Source organism: Ictalurus furcatus, chromosome 5 (genome assembly GCF_023375685.1).
Source record: "Ictalurus furcatus strain D&B chromosome 5, Billie_1.0, whole genome shotgun sequence".
Classification (NCBI taxonomy): Eukaryota; Metazoa; Chordata; class Actinopteri; order Siluriformes; family Ictaluridae; genus Ictalurus; species Ictalurus furcatus.
The window spans coordinates 19,282,351-19,301,371 of NC_071259.1; the positions used below are offsets into that span (position 1 = coordinate 19,282,351).

General features: G+C 39.5%; 1 protein-coding gene across 1 annotated transcript in view; it reads left to right on the forward strand.

The window, feature by feature from the left end:
- The window catches only part of ptch1 (patched 1), a 57,311-nt gene extending 38,986 nt beyond the window's left edge, over window positions 1–18,325 (forward strand). The window contains exons 17-24 of the mRNA XM_053625043.1: window positions 443–626; window positions 3,598–3,878; window positions 5,280–5,417; window positions 7,414–7,556; window positions 13,291–13,390; window positions 13,740–14,045; window positions 14,198–14,744; window positions 17,843–18,325. Of these exons, the coding sequence (XP_053481018.1) occupies window positions 443–626; window positions 3,598–3,878; window positions 5,280–5,417; window positions 7,414–7,556; window positions 13,291–13,390; window positions 13,740–14,045; window positions 14,198–14,743 (1,698 nt within the window). The 3' untranslated portion in view covers window position 14,744; window positions 17,843–18,325. The remainder of the gene's footprint in view (window positions 1–442; window positions 627–3,597; window positions 3,879–5,279; window positions 5,418–7,413; window positions 7,557–13,290; window positions 13,391–13,739; window positions 14,046–14,197; window positions 14,745–17,842) is intronic.
- Window positions 18,326–19,021: the final 696 nt, after the last annotated feature.

The window sequence follows — 19,021 nt, forward strand, 5'->3', positions numbered from 1 at the left end:
GTAGATTTCTCTCTGAGTTAGAGTGAGATTAAGCTAATCAGCAGACTGTAAACCTATACATGATGTTATTCAGTGACTTGTATTCATTCCTTCATTCATCTTTGATATGCATTCATTCAAGCATATTCAGTAGCTGCAGACTCGATGGCACACCAGTCCATTTTGGAGCACCTTTCACACACTCGTTCACACACAGGGACAATTTAGAATTGCCAATCCACCTACCAACATGCTTTCGGGACCTTGGAGCTCTTTATTTTATTTTATTTTTTTATTAATCTCGCAATGCATTGAAAGTTGTATCAGAATACCTGAATACTCACAATATTTTCTAATCTAATATCTCTTCTATATTTATATTGATGTTTGCCCCTGGCGATGTGGTGTGGATTTTTTTCCCCTCTTCTGTCATGATGCTGAAATTGTGTCTTTCCTTTTTCAGCTCACCAGACACCGGCTGGTGGATGCAGATGGGATTATCAACCCCAAAACTTTCTACATCTACCTGACTGCATGGGTCAGTAATGACCCAGTGGCCTATGCAGCTTCTCAGGCTAACATCCGCCCTCATCCTCCAGAGTGGATCCATGACCGCACCGACTCGATCTCCATCAGCAGGCTCACTAGTCAGTAATACTCTAGTACTTATTCAGTCTGTTCTTCTTTTAAGCTAAATCACAGCCAATATAAACAGAGCTTATTCGAGGTTTATCTTTAAATATGGAGTCAAAGAATGACTTAAAAAAAAAAACCTAATGATAACATTGGGCTGCAATTCTAATACAATATTGTAAACTCTGATACACACTCAGACTATTATTAAGGAAGGAAACTTCATAGAAGTTTAGTTTTAGTATTGGGAGCTGAAATGAGCTTTTTGTTTGGACTAGCTACAGTAATGCCGTAGTTTGTTTACACACAGAAGCTGCTGAGGAACACATGGTTGGATAACAATCCAGAGATGGCTTTTCCATGGCAGAGCCTCTGCAGCACAGCTGGCTGCTGTCCAGTGTCTGTCTTAATGAAAATTTATAGTGGCAATTACGATGAGCCAATGTCATGTTTTACCAAGTGGTCTTGCATAACCCCACACAGAACACACACTTGCATACTCCCTTTACACACACCTCTAGACAGGTGGTGATTCGGTGTCACATTCTCCTGATTTTATCTGTGGATTTAAGACCGCCACTTATCAGATTCTGGCAGTAGTCAGAAGTGCGAAACTAAGTAAAGTTCTGCTGTGGAGAGGAGCTTTGGTGACAAGTGGCATGTCCTGAAAATCCACTTCAGGATATTCAGATGTAAGAATTGTCTTACTCTTGACTACAAATTGAAGAGTGATTTTTTTTTTATCACCTTCTGGATGTCTGTGTGTGTGTGTGCAGCATTCTCATTACAACCCCGATTGCAAAAAAGTTGGGACGCTGTGTAAAATGTAAATAAAAACAGAGTGCAATGATTTGCAAATCTCATAAACCAATATGTTATTCACAATAGAACATAGAAAACATCAAATGTTTAAACTGGGTAAATGTACCATTTTAAGGAAAAAATAAGGTAATTTTGAATTTGATGGCCGCAACACGTCTTGAAAAAGTTGGGACGGGGCAACAAAAGGCTGGAAAACTAAGTGTTACTAAAAAGAAACCGCTGAAGGAACATTTTCCAACTAATTAGGTTAATTGGCAACAGGTCAGTAACATGATCGGGTATAAAAAGAGTATCTTAGAGAGGCAGAGTCTCTCAGAAGTAAAGATGTGATGGAATCTGAATGGAAGCATATGTTACTCGAAAACCTGTATATACCTTTCAGCATTGATGTCGCCTTTCCAGATGTGCAAGCTGCCCATTCCATAGGCACTAATGCACCCCCATACCATCAGAGATGCAGGCTTTTGAACTGAGCGCTGATACAAAGTTTAGAGGACGTAGCGTCCATGGTTTCCAAAAAGAATTTCACATTTCGATTCATCTGACCACAGAGCAGTTTTCCACTTTGCCTCAGTCCATTTTAAATGAGCTTTGGTCCAGATAAGATGGCAGCATTTCTGGATCATGTTCACATGTGGCTTCTTCTTTGCGTGATAGAGCTTTAACCAGCATTTGTGGATGGCACGGTGAACTGTGTTTACAGACAGTGAGTTCTGGAGGTGTTTCTGAGCCCATGCAGTGATTTCCATTACAGAATCATGCCTGTTTTTAATGCAGTGCCGCCTGAGGGCCCGAAGATCACGGGCATGCAATACTGATTGCCTTGTCTCTTGCGCACAGAGATTTCTCTTGATGATATTATGTACTGTAGATGATGAGATATTCATTGGCTTCTCAATTTTATGTCGAGAAACATTTATTATGGAATTGTTCCACAAATTATAGACACAATTTTTCACAGATTGGTGAACCTATGCCCATCTTTACTTCTGAAAGACTCTGCCTCTCTAAGATACTCTTTTTATACCCAATCATGTTACTGACCTGTTGCCAATTAATCTCCAACTGTTTCCTTTTACTAACACTTACTTTTCCAGCCTTTTTTTGCCCCCGTTCCAACTTTTTTGAGCCGTGTTGCGGCCATGAAATTCATAATTACCCTTTTTTTTTTTAAAGTGGTACATTTACTCAGTTTAAACATATAATATTGGTTCTATCTTCTATTGTGAATAACATATGGGTTTATGAGATTTGCAAATCATTGCATTCTGTTTTTCCTGACATTTTACACAGCATCCCAACTTTTTTGGAATCGGGGTTGTACAATAATTGCCTAACATACTGTATACTAGGCATGGTTGGTGTTATTGATATAATTTTTTTTAAATGACTGCACATCCTTTATTTGGACATTTTGCTAAATGGTACAAAGACAGTAAATGAAGAATGTAAAAATGAATAATAGTCCTAATTATAATCATGATGTAAGGTAAGGTACTTTCAATTGCCAGAAAGCTTCCCAGACCACGGTTTCTTAGCATTACAGAATACTGCAAAATGTTCAAATCATCAGTTTATTAAGTCATGACACCTCAACTGGCATTATTTTATTTGCTCTCTATAACAGCATTGATTATCATGATGGATAAAGGAATGAATAAACAAACAAAGAAAAAAAAAATATATATATATATATAGGCACATACCTACTGTGCATGTTTGAGTGGTTAACAAGGCTCTGTGTGAGGGCGTGTGTGTTCTGGGAAGTAGTGGCAGGGTTGATTTTGACAACATAATTACAATAGATCACTGTCAGGGCTGACAGGCAGCTGCATGTTGAGATTTGATAGCTCGTAATTTGGCCCCTTCTCTCCACAAATCTTTGTGTCGCTCTGAAATATGTCTCTTTGTGCTTAATTTTGAACATTCATAATCGGATGATGAGTAGAAGAAGCCAGAGGGAGGGTAGAATTGGCCTCAGTTTAGCTAAAATAACACACTTAATTGGACTGTTTATAATGCATTATGTTAATGGGGAAAAATGTATTAGTAAAAAATATCATGTTTTTGTCAGAGTAAGATTAAGCCTGTTTCATTAAAAAGAATTTGAAGAAGTAGCAAAATGAACAAATAATTAATTATTTTTTATCATTTTTTCCCCAGTTCCTGCTGCAGAGTCCATTGAATACGCACAGTTTCCCTTCTACCTCAACGGGCTGCGCGAGACACCCCAGTTTGTGGAGGCCATTGAGAGTGTGCGCACCATCTGCAACAACTACAGTCGCCTGGGTGTGCCCAGCTACCCAAACGGCTACCCATTCCTTTTCTGGGAGCAGTATGTCAGCCTGCGCCACTGGCTGCTGCTCTTCATTAGCGTGGTGCTCGCCTGCACCTTTCTCGTGTGTGCCGTGTTCTTGCTCAATCCATGGACCTCTGGCATTATTGTAAGTGGATACATCAGAGCACATAAATTATATACATTTTCATGCTTGGATTTTTACTGTACATAACAATTTTTTCCAGGTTTTTCCTTTAATTTGTCACTTGTCTGTATTTGAAATTCTGTTCGCAGAGCATATGCTTATTTTTTTTCAATTGTTGTAACATTATGCAGTTCATAATGTGATCATACTGTGATCAGACAATTGTTGTTAATAAGGTAGTTAATACAGTCTTCTGGTATCATTGCAACCTGTTGGTAATTCATACAATTTTGATTATATTTGTTGCATGAAACAATGATTTACTATTAGAACTGTTTTATATTTGTACAAATATAGCTGTCAGAATTGCACTTCCTTTTGATAAATGATTCAATTATAATAGTTTGTGGTGGCGAGACTTTTTAAAATCATATTATTGGTTTGGTGATTTGTAATTTATTTAGTGTAGCGCTTCCGCTCATTCTGTACATACAAGTATGTGGTATGTTTTATAGGCCTGCTTTTAAAAAAAAAAATCCTTTTATTTCCCCGACATTCTGTCATGGACGAATGTCATAGACAGACGTTTGGGAGTATGTGAAACACATTTTATGAAGTGAGATGTGTTTATCTTATACTGTCAGATCCAGTTTGTTTAGTCTATGTGGAGCACTTTGGGGCTTTTCTTTAAAATAAAGAAATGTGGAGAAACAGAGAGGTTACCACAGCAACTATAGCACTTTATGTATGAAATAGACCCTTTGCTTGCTTTTCCTTGGTCTGTTGTCTCTGTTTTTGTATATAATGAGTTTATGATGAGATAAGCTTACTTTTCTTTCCCACACTCCTTCCTTTCCAGTTCACTGTTGTGTGTTTCCCTACAGTTTGTGTTTTAGCCGCTGTGCCTCTCTAGAATAGTCACTTACAGGACAGATGAAAGAGAAAGTTACTACGCTGCTTTTACTTTTACTGTCTCGGTTTTGTCCTGGGCCACCAGCAGCCTCCTTTATCCACCCCCACATATGTCCATTGCTTCCGCCTCACTTGTTCTTCCCTCTACCCCCCGAGCACTGTCTTTTCTTTTGCCTCCCCCCCCCCCCCCATCCTTCTTCAAAGGCAGCAGGGCCTCCAAAGTAACTTGAGACTGATGATGGCATTTACTTTCCTCCTTCTAAGTCCAAATTAAGCACCCTTACGGAAATTTGTATATAGTAAGCCGGGCCACTTTTTAAAGTCGAGGTACACTCAAACATTCCAAAACCCTCACCTCATTCTTTGCTGCGTTTGTGCTATAGTGCATTTTAAATATAGCTGAAAATAGCTACTCTGTTTTACTCGAATTGCGTAATGTTTGCTTAATGGACTGTTGAATAGAAAGTTTTAGAACGTGAATGACGTTTTTATACATTTGATCTTGACCAGGTGCTAGTGTTGTCGCTGATGACGGTGGAGCTGTTCGGCATGATGGGGCTGATTGGTATCAAGCTTAGCGCCGTACCCGTGGTCATCCTCATTGCTTCTGTGGGCATCGGTGTGGAATTTACTGTCCACGTGGCACTGGTGAGTTAGTCTGAGCTGTCTTTGATTCACACACAGATTTGCTTGCAGTGCTCTCTGTTATTATTAGTGCACTTCATAACTATGAGCAAAAATGATGTATAAAATAAACACCACACACAGTAATTCAGCAATAGGAGAACTGCTCCTGTTAAAATTTATAGTATAAAATAATAGTATTTTCTCAGGAATTAAGACACCTCTAAGGAATATTTTATATAATAGGAAAAAAACTAGGGCTGCAACTAACAACTATTTTCATATTCGATTAGTTGGCAGATTATTTTTTCGATAAATTGATTAATTGGATGGGGGGCTTTCAGTATCATTTTTTCATTTATTTAAAATAAAATCCACAAACTGAGTATTACAGATATAAACTTCAGACTAAAACTTCACACAACTGTCTGTCCAGTTATATAAGACTGAAAAGAACCTAATACACACAGATGCACACCAGAATGTATATTTAGGATTGTAGTTTAATTCTGTGCTTTTTTTGCATCTATAAAAAGTTTTATATATATATATATATATATATATATATATATATATATATAGGTTCAAATACCAGGTTCAATTATATTTTATTGTTGGTGTGACATTTAATTTGACTCTCTGAATTATCTTTTGTTTATTTTATCAATCAATGCGACACTTGAACTTGTCTACCACTCATAGGTTTTTTGCAAATTATCATTTCATTTGTAAATAAATTTAAAATGAATCCATCAGTGAACAATCGTCAGCTCAGCTAACATGATATTTGTGAATGCATGCGAATAACCAAATTGGTTAATCTTATTTGAATATATTTTGATACATTTAACAATAAAAAAATTATTTAAAAATTTTAAAGACATTCCTACAGATCCCCTGCAATTACACCACTGACCACTAGGGGTCCGCGGAATCACTACACTAAACGGTAGCGTATACAGTGAATAGTGAAAGTGTATAGTAAGTCATTTGGGACACAACTTTAGTATTTACTATCTGAAGCATGTTTTCGGAACAGAAGTAACGTAATTAGTAAACGTACCACGCGCAGACCAACTAATTGATAATGAGATTCGTTGACAATGATTTTCATAATCGAATATTATCAATTTTATTGATTAGTTGTTGCAGCTCTAGAAAAAACCCTTTTGCTGTCAGTCCCCAGTTACTATCATACCTTTAATGTCCTGTTTACTTGGGGTGTATATATGAGATTGCACACACATAAAAACTGTTTGTCATCCATTACCGAGAGAAAAAACAATCAACTTTCAGCATAAGTATAGAATTTGTGAATTGCACAGTTTAGTCTTCTGGTTGTCACGTTAAACACCACTTTCACAACAGCAAGCTGTTTAAAAGCATTGCTAGAAAGAAGCCTTTCCTGAGAGCATCTCACAATTTCACATTGTGTCATTAAAACTATAATTGGTATTGTGTGTTGTAATCAGATGAGACCAAAATGAAACTTTTTGGTCATGTCCACCAGCCGTGTGTTTGGTGACAAAAGGGGACGGCATGCAAGGAAAAGCACTTGATACCCCACTGTAAAATTTGGTGGTGGATCATTGATGCTTTGGGGCTGTTTTTTTGTTTGTTTGTTTTTTTGTTTTTTTTGACTGGTGGTTCAGGGGCTCTTATAAAGATTAATGTCACCATGAATTCTGCTAAGTAGCAGGATATTTCAGCTCAAAACCTAGTTGCCTCTTCCAGGAGGTTCAGACTTGGCCATAAATAGAGCCAGAACCAAACAATGTGTCAAATGACTTCCAAATCAACACAGAAATGGTAAAAGAATCGCAAAGCCAATGTTGTTCGATGACTAGCTCTGTCAAAGAAAAGCTGTGGTCTGAATTGAAGAGGGAAGTCCACATGCATAGTGTCTCCACCCTTGTTAGACACTTCTGTATGTTTGAGCCATGTTCAATAAGGGTATAATTCTGGAGGGTACTGTAAGTGCAGGTCTGGTTGCGTTCTAACTTTCCAGTGCTCCATACAGGCCTTCCTCACTGCCATCGGAGACAGAAATAAGCGGGCGGTCCTGGCCCTGGAGCACATGTTTGCCCCTGTTCTGGACGGAGCCTTCTCCACCCTGCTTGGAGTGCTCATGCTGGCAGGATCTGAGTTCGACTTCATAGTCAAGTAAGGACACATGGACACACTTAAGCTGTGATTATGAATCAAGTATGAACCAGTTCGGTTATCTAAACCCTAATGTTGTGTTCAAGTCAGGAATAATTGACTGCGGTCCGTTGAATTATTAGACAATAGTGCACCCCTGAGGTGGTGATGCTTCAGTTATATCTCTGGTGGTGTGCATTATTTTCTAATAATTCAGCGGACCGGAGTCAATTATTCGGCTTATACCACAGTTACCACACCTCAAGACATTGTTCAAACATTTTATTTCAAGACATTTGCCAGGATTTTTGTCCTTAAAACGCTCTTGTGTGTGGAACTAATTTATTACGCATCCCATCTCAAGCCTCTGTTGCCAATTCCAAAACGTCATTTTAGAGCTAGTAACAGAAGCTTGAGCCATTCATGTGCAGTTATTGGAGAGAGGGAGAAAGAGAGAGATATAAATAAATAAATAAATATACCGCAGAAAATAGATAACTAAATAACGAATAAATACTAAACATTGATACTTGTTCACCGGCTTTCCTGTTTCATTACTGCAATCACACATGCTCTCTCGCTTTCTTTTTTCTTGCTCTCTCTCTCTCTCTCTCTCTCTCTCCAATAACTGCATATCAATGGCTCAAGCCTCCGCTTCGCCTCATGGCCGCATTACCACCTCGGGTGTGCATTATTATTCTAATAATTAAATGGCCGGTTGTCAATTATTACTTAGTTATTTGTGGAAAATTTAAATTTTCTGTCATTTTGTTTGGTGTTAAATGTGTCTGCTATGGTGGACAGTAGGCTAACTTTTCCGTTCTTTCAGTTAACTTGGTGAAGTGATATGGAACTGTAATGCAGTCAAGACCATTTGCTGTGCATTTACAGAAAAGTAATTGCACACTCAGAACGTCTGTCAGCCAGTCAAAATTGAGAGTTCAGCAGCACAGTGGTACAAGTCAAAATAACCCAAGTTGAGGTCAAAATGACCAGCTGATGCAACTGAACACAAGGGTTCAGCACTCATTTGATTTTTTTTCCCCACACATATGAATGTTTATTGTAACTTACTGGAATATTATAACTAGGCTTGTGTGATATAACTTTTTCCCCACTCATCATTTACCAATTTATAAAATTGCGATAAATAATTCTATTCAGAAAAACTAGCATTTCCACCATTTCAGGATATCCACAGCATATTCAATAACTATTTAATTATTATTTGTGAAGTGTTAGATATGACGTTTCTTTGTAGGTCTGTTTAATCCATCCATTTTCTATACCGTTTATCCTACTGGGTCACGGGGAACCTGGAGCCTATCCCAGGGAGCATTGAGTACAAAGCAGGGTACACCCTGGACAGTGTGTCACAATCACATACCCATTCGTACACTACGGACACTTTGGACATGCCAATCAGCCTACCATGCATGTCTTTGGACTGGGAGAGGAAACCCCCCCAGCACGGGGTGAGAATCAAACCCCTTGATTCAGTGTAATATAATATAGGCCATGTAATATAATATACAATATAATATACATATAATGCACAAGCCTAATTATAACTTTTTATCTTCGTTATATGAATACTGCTGCTCAGAATAGACCACCTACTTTCTGAGGAAATGAGGCGTTTTGTTTTTCAGACAAAAAAACAAAATGATATGCAAATGTCCATGCTCTCTGCATGAGCTTGCATGTTTCTGTCTTGTGTGATTTGCTGCAGTGTTCTTTAGGACCACTTTTCCATCAACATTTGGTTTGAACATTGATCATTTTGACCATTTTCATAACCCGGACAAATTGATTCCATGTGATTACCAAAAAAAATAAAAAATTAAACCATTACCAAAATATAAATGCAAGTTCTAGATTGCTGAAACATAAACAAATACCATTTTTGGCTTTGAGATGTCCACAAGCAGCAAGCCAGCAACATTGAAAATTGATTATAGGTGGGAATTATGCCAGTCTTAGATTTAAAATATAATTTTCTTTCTATTTGAGAAAAATTCAATTAAATAAACGTTTGAAAATAAATGCTTAGTGCTTCGATTACATTTAACTGTTAACTGCTGCTCATCTCACACACACGCACACACACACACACACACACACACACACACACACACACACACACACACACACAGACCACACTGGGGCCAAAGTAACTCACAAGCTCCCAGTGAATCATAGCCACTGTTTTTTCACCAAACAACCTCCTCTTTACACACACACACACACACACACACACACACACACACACAGACCCTGCTCCTGACAATAAAAAAGAAAGAAAGAAAGAAAAAAAACGTGGGTTCTGTATTTTTCTAGCCTTGCAGAAATAAATGTTTCCCTGACTTTCCCCTGTCAGGGCTTTGAATGTTTTGAGTCCAAACAGTTGAGACGTGTAGCTCGGCGAGGTATGTGCTCGGACGTTTTCGCTAGGGAGGCACGGCTCTCGACTGCTGTTCGAAACTCACAGTTCAGTTGCACTTTGGCATGTGATTTGTTAAGACGGACTGTGCAGTTCATCACAGAAACGGTCTTTGTTGTTTGTCTCCATCTCTAGCAATATCACTCATCTGTGGAAAAATGTCTCTCCTCAAACTTTGCTTTCCGTCAAGAGCTACTGACTCAGTAAAATCCTCCATCATTCAGACCTGTGGCGCTTCATGTTTGGACAAGTCAGTCATTTTGATTTGCATAGTGGTGTGTGCAGTCAGTAGTACGCCAACACAGGTGCACAAGTCTAAGGCCCTGTCCAAAATGGTGCTCTAAGCCCTGTGACCCTCCTCCGAGTCCACCTTTTGGTGATGCGATCGAAGGGGCAAGGGTGTAAGAGCAAGCATCTGGGGCGATTTTTACAGGGTTTGTTTCTGTTATTTTAATGCTACATTAAGAGTTATACGATAACAGTTCAATTAATAACAAGGCACTTTATTTGAATAGATTTTTCCCTACTGTTGTTCAGCATTGCTACACCCACCTTGGCTTGCTCTTAACAAGTACATCCACTGTGGTCCTTGCAAAATAATAGTCCCAAAGATTCTCGATGCTGCTGAATCTGCCTTCGCTGTTTTGAAGAACTAAGAAATTACACACCATCCGGCCTTGCAGAACTCATCGCCATGAACAAACAAAGAACACTAGACTGATAGTGCACCAGTGTATGGAGATATTTAGATATGTTTAGCAAATAATGTGCTAACATGAGGGTGATTTCCATAAAGGCATATGATTTGCGTTACAAAATGCAAGTGACTGTTGTAGCTACGTGCTCCTGTTGCTGCCCTAAAAGATCAAATATGTTAGAGCTATCGAGCTATTACAGTAGTATGAGAACTAGCTATTTGGCTGGTATCATTTTATATAGACATCAATAAGCCATAATATTAAAACCAGCCCGCCTAGTATTGTGTAGGCCCCCCTAGGCCGCCAAAACAGCTCTGACTCGTCAAGGCATGGACTCTACAAGACCTCTGAAGGTGTGCTGTCAGGTGGGCTGTCCACATGATGTAGAGTAAAAGAGACATGATTCATCAAACCAGGCCACCTTCTTCCATTGCTCCATGGTCCAGTTGTGATGCTCATGTGTCCATTGTAGTTGCTTTCAGCAGTGGACAAGGGTCAGCATGGGCACTCCGACAGGTCTGAATCTGCGCAGCTCCTTACACACCCACAGCCGTCATTAGCCTTTTCAGCAGTCTGTGCTGCTTCTATAGCTCTACAGTGGGATCGGAACAGACAGCCTAGCCTTCGCTCCCTGTGTGCATCACTGAGCCTTGGGTGCCCTTGACCCTGTCACCATTTCACTGGGTGTCCTTCCTTGGACCACTTTTGGTAGGCACTAAAGACTAAACACCGGGAACACCACACAACATCTGTTGTTTTAGAGACGCTCTGACCCAGTGGTCGAGCCATCACAATTTGGCCCTTGTCAAAATCTCTCAGATCCTTACACTTGCCCATTTTTCCTGCTTCCAACACATCAACTTCAGGAACTGACTGTTCACTTGTGCTGCCTAATAAATCCCACCCCTTGACAGGTGCCACTGTAACGAGATAATCAATGTTCTTCACTTTAATAGCTTCTTATTTTTATTTAGCTGCACTAAAACACTCTGCTCAAAAAGTGGATAGTTATGTAGGAATGGAATAGTCTGGTAGTTGCGTAATGTACACCAGACAACTAACAAAGCTCAAGGTGTTCGTTGTCTGCCTTTTTGTGATGTTTTCCGAAGGTTTTCCTTTTAAATGAACTGTATTTTATCTAGAGCAAATTAAGCAGGCCTACTCCTTGTTGAAGGTTCGAACTTTTTGAATTATTTTTGAGTTATAGCAATTTTTATTTTTAAAAAAATTATCAAAGCATCTAAAGTTCCTTCTCACTTTCATTTGGTTGGTGTACTTGAAAAAACAAAAACTCAAAAAACAAAAAAGAAGAGGTTTTCATAAATACAGTTCCTGAGAACGATAAAGCTATCTCATAGACACACACACCCTGTAGCTGCAGGGCCGGAGAGTGAGTGCTCCTTGTGTGGCAGCAGCTGGACATTGTTCAGGTGTGAAGGCCGGGTGGTGGAACTGTGTCGGTTTAGTCTGAGGCCCAGCTGTGCTGCATATCAACTGGCAGGAGATTACACACACGTACACAATTGTAAAAAAAAAAAAAAAAATTATATATATTTAAAGGCTGAACACCAGTGATGGCTCTGGCTTGGTGTCACCCATTTCTCAGTGGTTTGCTTTGGAGACCGTGGACAAGCGTTCACCTTAGCAAATTCAAAGCTTGGGGATTGGAAGAGAAGGAGGGGAGTATATGGCCTAAATTCCTTTCTACAAATACTTTTAAAAAGCCTCTTATGAGTCCCTGCATTTCTTTAATTAGGTGAAAGATGGCCGTTGTAATTTGAGCTGCTGTAGTTTGCACAGATGCATCACTGGCCTAAAGAGAAGTAAAGCTAGCTATAATGAAGAGAGAGAGAAGGAAGATGGCAGGGGGATTTGTCAAGGAGGTTTGGGGAGGGTCTTACCTGATACTCCAGAGATTTAATAAGACCAAGGGATTGTGAAAGGCAGGAAAATTTCACAGCGGCTTAAAGAGAGAGGGGAGAGACAGAGATTGAGAGAGTGAATATGAGCTTGAGGCCAAGCAAGAGGGGCCTGTAGTTTTTCCTCCTCTCTTCCTCCTAGACTAAATTGTTTAAATTCTATACCCTTCATTTCATTTGTTTGCTTCTGCTTTCTTTCTTCCTTTTTTTTTATTCTTTTTTTTAAAGAGCAAGAGAGAGAGGCCCCTGTCCCTTTGTGATTCATCTCTTTCTCAAGTCCTCTACTCCACATTCCTTCCGACTTTGCTTTAGCCTATGTTTGCTTGTACTCTGCTTACCTCTCAAAAAAAGAAAAGAAAACTCTCCCTCTTTTCTTCCCCCTTTTTTTCCATGTCTTTGAATTAACCAACTAATTATGTCTCCAGCTTTTCTGTCCTGCTCTCTAAAAAGACTAGCACTCTTTGGAGACTTTGTCTGGCACAAGGTAAACCTAGTTTTTAAGCTTAATGATTATTTCCTGTTTGTGAGCGTGTGGTGAAGGGTGGGGGTGCCCAAGTGTGTGTTCTGTAACATTATAAGTATATTTTGCATTTGATTTATTGTCTTGCTTATTTACTTACTTATTTACATGGAAGTTTAATATCTAATTCCCCCCCCCCCCATTTTAAACTATTTTCTGTGTTATTTTTTTGCAGATACTTCTTTGCTGTATTGGCCATCCTGACCGTGTTGGGGGTCCTGAATGGCCTTGTGCTGCTCCCAGTCTTATTGTCCTACTTCGGCCCTTATCCTGAGGTAAGAGGTTTGCTCCTGTCAAGCCATCCATCCTGTGTGGCTCCAGCATATATCACAGACACACCTATGCAGAGCCCAGGGTAGGGTTAGCGCTGACCTCAATGCCTCCAGGCATGTCTCATATTAGCTAATGCCTCCTACCCCTAACCAACTATTCAGCTCTTTCCTATCTTTTGGAGTGATCTGGAAGAAAATGCAAGACATTAGGTTAAGGAGGATTAAATAATATTCCTAGTTATGATGGTTTTTAGTCAGATAGGTGATATTTTGAAGATGTTTTGCAACTTACTAGGGGATAGATCTGTAAGTATGCACAGTTGGAAACTCTGATTGTTTTTCGTGTGTTAAGGTGTCTCCTGTGGACGGACGTAGCCGATTGCCCACTCCAACTCCAGAGCATTTTCCTCCAGTGGTGCACGTCACCATGCAGCCCAACCACACTGCCACCTCAACCACTGGAACTGGCTCAGACTCGTCCGACTCAGAGTACAGCTCCAATTCCACGGCCTCGGGCGTTAGTCATGAGCTCAAGCACTATGACCTCCAGGCCACCAGGGGGCGAGCTACCCAATCTGAATTTGATGACGTGCGGATTAACACCGGGCCAAAACCAAACGTTTATCATACAGAGCCACACGTTTTACCTTCTTACTCGGTAAGACAAGAACATTCTCAACTTTTTTTTCTCTCAAAATAATGTTTATAATGTAATATAATATAATATAATGTCTTATATTTATTAACAATAAAAATGTATGCACAGAGCTTGGGTGTACCATATTCATTGTGTGTAAACATTTTTCACAGGCTGGGAGAACTGACTCCAAGCAGCAGCCACATTACCGCTCCATTCACCCTCCTCACACTCAGGACGCAGGACCTCCGCTTTCTCGTCGACACATTGGTCGGGAACCCAAGCGGGATGCAGGGCCTAGACAGGCTCCTCCCCCTCAGAGGCGGCGCACGGACGCATTTGAAAGTGCCAGCCCCTATGGGTCCAGAGAACATTCGGCAGCCCGCCAGCCTCGCTCCCATAACACTTATTCTCACTCCGTGCACCCTGGCTCGGGCCCCGCCTTCTGCCAGCCCATCACTACTGTGACTGCATCCGCCTCAGTTACAGTGGCTGTGCATCCAGGCATGCCTGGCCAGAGCGCCCCCTACCCCTGCTACCCTTCCAGTGACAGCTACCGCACTTCAGAGGGAGCCTATGCTCATGACACGCACTTCCCCGACCCGCATGTACCCTTCACAGAGCAGCGCTATAGTGCAGACTCCACAATGGATGGCTTGGAGCTGCAGGATTTAGAGTTCACTTCTCACACTGAGCGCCGCACGAGTGCCTCCAGCTGAGGTGAGCTTACTTAGTACATTGTTCTTTAAATTCTTTAACAACCATCCTAGTGATGGAAGTATCTTTGACAGTCAACCACTAGAGTGCCCCCAACCTCCCAACATGGTACATTTATTTTAGTCTAATCCCATGGAATATGACCGTACAGCAGATGTTTATTTGTTTATAATCACTTTATTACAACAGTGTGTTAGTTTCATAAAACTCTTAGTTATCATTATTTTTTTTTTTTAATTAATGTGATCTGTCCTTCTCTAAATTTCTCCTAAAAACACTGGCTGTGTCTGAAATCGCATACTGTGGCAGTACCTACTGCATTCGATTCAGTACCTACTGCAATCGATTCAGTACCTACTGCATTCGATTCAGTACCTACTGCATTCAATTCAGTACCTACTGCTCGGCCATTGATACACTACGTACTGATCGGTATAAGTGGTAAGCATGAATACAAAAGAGTACTACGTGGCATGGATTCCGACGGCTCTTCCACGACAGTCCCGTTGCATTATGGGATAGCATAGTATCCACAGTGTCCGGTGGTTCTGTATTGCATTATCTCAGCGGAAACAGTGGGTTGGCTACTGTATTATGAGCGAGAATTCGGATATACTACTCCTTTGGCGTACTGCTTTTCGCCTACTGTGTAATAGGGTAGTAGGGATATTCGGACGCAGCCATAGATTTCTGAAATAAATGACAGTTTTACGCCTGGGTGAGATGTCTTTCACCAGGAAAACACACAAAAATTTGTGTGATGTTCTTAGGGCTGATGTAGCGCAAAACATTTGTCCTTAGGTAGCAAATTTAAGGCCTATAAGTGTTGAATTACACATACTTTACCCTTCAAAAATTTTGACACATTCATTCTTTATTTATTTTTTTCCCCACACATTTTAGAATAATAATGAAGTTATCAAAGTCTGGAGTAACAAAAATGGCACTATGGGAATTATGTTACGGGAAGTAGATGCCCTTTTTGCCTAAAATTTCCAGAAATGTATTCTTGGCATTTTCTCAACTGATTTCTGAGATGCTTTTTAAACAGTATTAAAGGAGTTCCAAGTCATCCATTTAAAAATATATTTTTTTGTAAATAATGTTCATTTTCTAATGAAGAAATTAATATGTTAACACAGTGATATTTTTGTCCACAACACTGATTTCAAACATTTAATCATACACCTTCAGACCAAAAGGTTTTTAAGATCATGAGAAACATTTCAGTCGAGTGTCTCCAAACTTTTGACAGGTAGTGTATATTTTAAAATTTTTTGCTACAAACATGCCTGAACTATCTGGCAATTTTTAAACCTATGATCTACCTACCACATCGGTAGCATGTGGCCGGGTTCCATGGACAATTTCAGCGTTTCCCAGTATTTATAAAATAAAAGCTCATTTTACACCTGACACAGTGAGTGCGCTATGCGAGCACCACGATGTTTAAGGACACATGAGGACAATTTTACTGATATCCCTGAGACAGCAACCTAGATACATCATATACAGTATTTTTCTTCCTTGACCAAATAATCATTTTTAAACCCCAAAAAAATCCTACATTACTCTAGATTTATACTGTTGGGACAGCGTATAAATAGTGTCCAGTCAAAAGCTGGAAACTCCTCTCTGCTGGACATAAGTTATGGACACTGTTATTATATATTTGATATTTTGAGTATATAGCCTTGTGCACTGTGGTCACTAGAGCTTTGTTTGTGTTTGAACTTTGACAGTGCACACCCACAGTAACTAAATTCACATTTTATTTCATACTCTATTTTATTTTTACTTGCCTCTCTTTTTGATTTTGTGACCGTTGAAAGCACATGAAATGTGTGAAGCAAATCCTGCGCAAACTGTTGTGCAGCCAGATGACAGATGTATAATGCGTTTCATTTAGATTGTTCCTCTCTAACCCTCAATGTCCCTGTTAAAAAAAAAATCACAAGTGCTAACTGAGGGCGCATTAAAGGCACATGTACACTATATGGCAATAAATTTGTGGACACCTGACAGTCGTACCCATATGTGATTTTTTTTAACATCCCATTCCAGATCTAGTCCCCCTTTGCTGTTATATAACAACCTCCACTCTTCTGGGAAGGCTTTCCACTAGATTTTTGGAGCATGGCTTTGGGGATTTGCTCTTTCAAGCACAAGAGCATTAGTGAGGTCAGGCACTGACGTTGGATGAGGAGGCCTGGGGTTCAGTCAGCGTTCCAGTTCATCCCAAAGGTGTTCAGTGGGGTTGCAGTCAGGGCTCTGTGCAGGTCACTCGAGTTCTTCCACTCATCACAACCTTGGCAAGCCATGTTTTTAAATAAACCTCGCTTTCTGCACAGGAACGTCGTCATGCTGGAACATCTTTGGGTCCCTTAGTTCCAGTGATGGGAAATTGTTATGCTGAAACATTCAAAGACATCCTATGCAATTCTGTACTTCCAACTTTGTGGCGAAAGTTTGAGGAAAGGCAACATATGGGTGTGAGGGTCGGCTTGGCTGTCCACAGACTTTTACCCATATAGTGTATGTTAGGCTTGGAACGATCGCATCGGGAATGGAGTATAGATCCCATCTATCATGATGGCTATCAAGGTGGAAGATTTAAGATGGACAAAAATAAATAGTGTTGTAATCTCGTAATGTGTTTCCTACATGTAGATGTAGTTTCTATAACTTTATTTCAATTTTATAATGAGCACAGTTACAGCTAATAACTTGTTAGGTTTATTTACAGTCCCAACTTCAGTTTTTCAAGCATTCCTTGTTAATGTTAAAAGGTAATTAATCCAAATAAACTGACTAAATGCCAGTGCTAGTGACTCGCAGCTTTACATGTAGAAACGTTATGTATATGTCTGGCCAATCCCCGTTCTTTTCCCCCCTCTCAACGCCACGGGTGCTACTATCTTTATCTTAAGATATCTTTATTGTATGTACCAGGTCAGGTATGAACTCGTGATGGGATCATCTGAGATGGGTGTTAATACCAAGGCAACCCTGTTTCATACAGTAATGAGAGTCTTAGCATAGACCACGATCAGATGCTGTTATTTACCGCCATTAACTCTGGTTTGCGCTTCCTCTTGCAGTGGCTGAATGTTGGAGCACAAATGGCCAAAGATGGGACGTCTGCTTTCTGAAATGGAGGAGACATGGTGCTGCAGAGCGAGGGCTTCACTCTTTTACTGTATAGCTCTAATGTATGTCTACCTTAGATATTTCTATAAATATTTAAAAGAAATGTGTACACAAGTGTAAATACAGGCGAGAGTAGCTATAATTGGACCTGGCTCGGTGTCGTCAGACTGGGCGGTGTGTGTGTGTGTGTGTGTGTGTGTGTGTGTGTGTGTGCGTGTGTGTGTGTGCGTGCGTGCAAGTTGTAATTACTGTCACTCCCTTCATGTGTGTATTTGTGCCATGAGGAAGCTTCATCTTAGACACACTTTTCAGCATCCAGATGTTGCTGCTTGAGATGTTGTTATAATGTACCTGTATAATTCTATGCAATGATTTTCTTTGATGTAATGGTGTATAAGAGTAAGAGTGAGCCAGTATGTACGTGTGTGTGTGTGCATGTGTGTGTATATATATATATATATATATATATATATATATATATATGTACACACACACACACATGTGTGTGTGTGTGTGTGTGTATATATATATATATATATATATATATATATATATATATATATATATACATATATATATATATGAGAGTATGTATTTTTGTGTGTGGCCAAATGTGTATGTGCACCCTAGACAAACATTTTGATTCATTTCAGGGCCTACAAGCTGCATCCTTTCAGCCAGTAAATCAAAAATAGTGTTATTCTCATTTGGATTTTTTCATGTTTCTGAAACGCCTGTGCGAAAGTACCCATGCACTTCTACAGGGATTTTGTAAACTATATATATTATACTATATATATAATTATATATGTATATGTGTGTGTGTGTGTGTGTGTGTATATATATATATATATATATATATATATATATATATATATATATATATATATAGATAGATACACACACATACATACATACAGATATATATATATATATATATATATATATATATATATATATATATATACACACACACATACATACATACAGACATATATAATTTTTTTACAAAGTGTATATTGGTTAATTATATTATCTGTAATAACTGTGTAGTGTTTCTATGGACATATTATCAGACCTCAATACATGAAGTCAGGTCCTTTAATGCATCACTGTGTGGGAACTGCAGA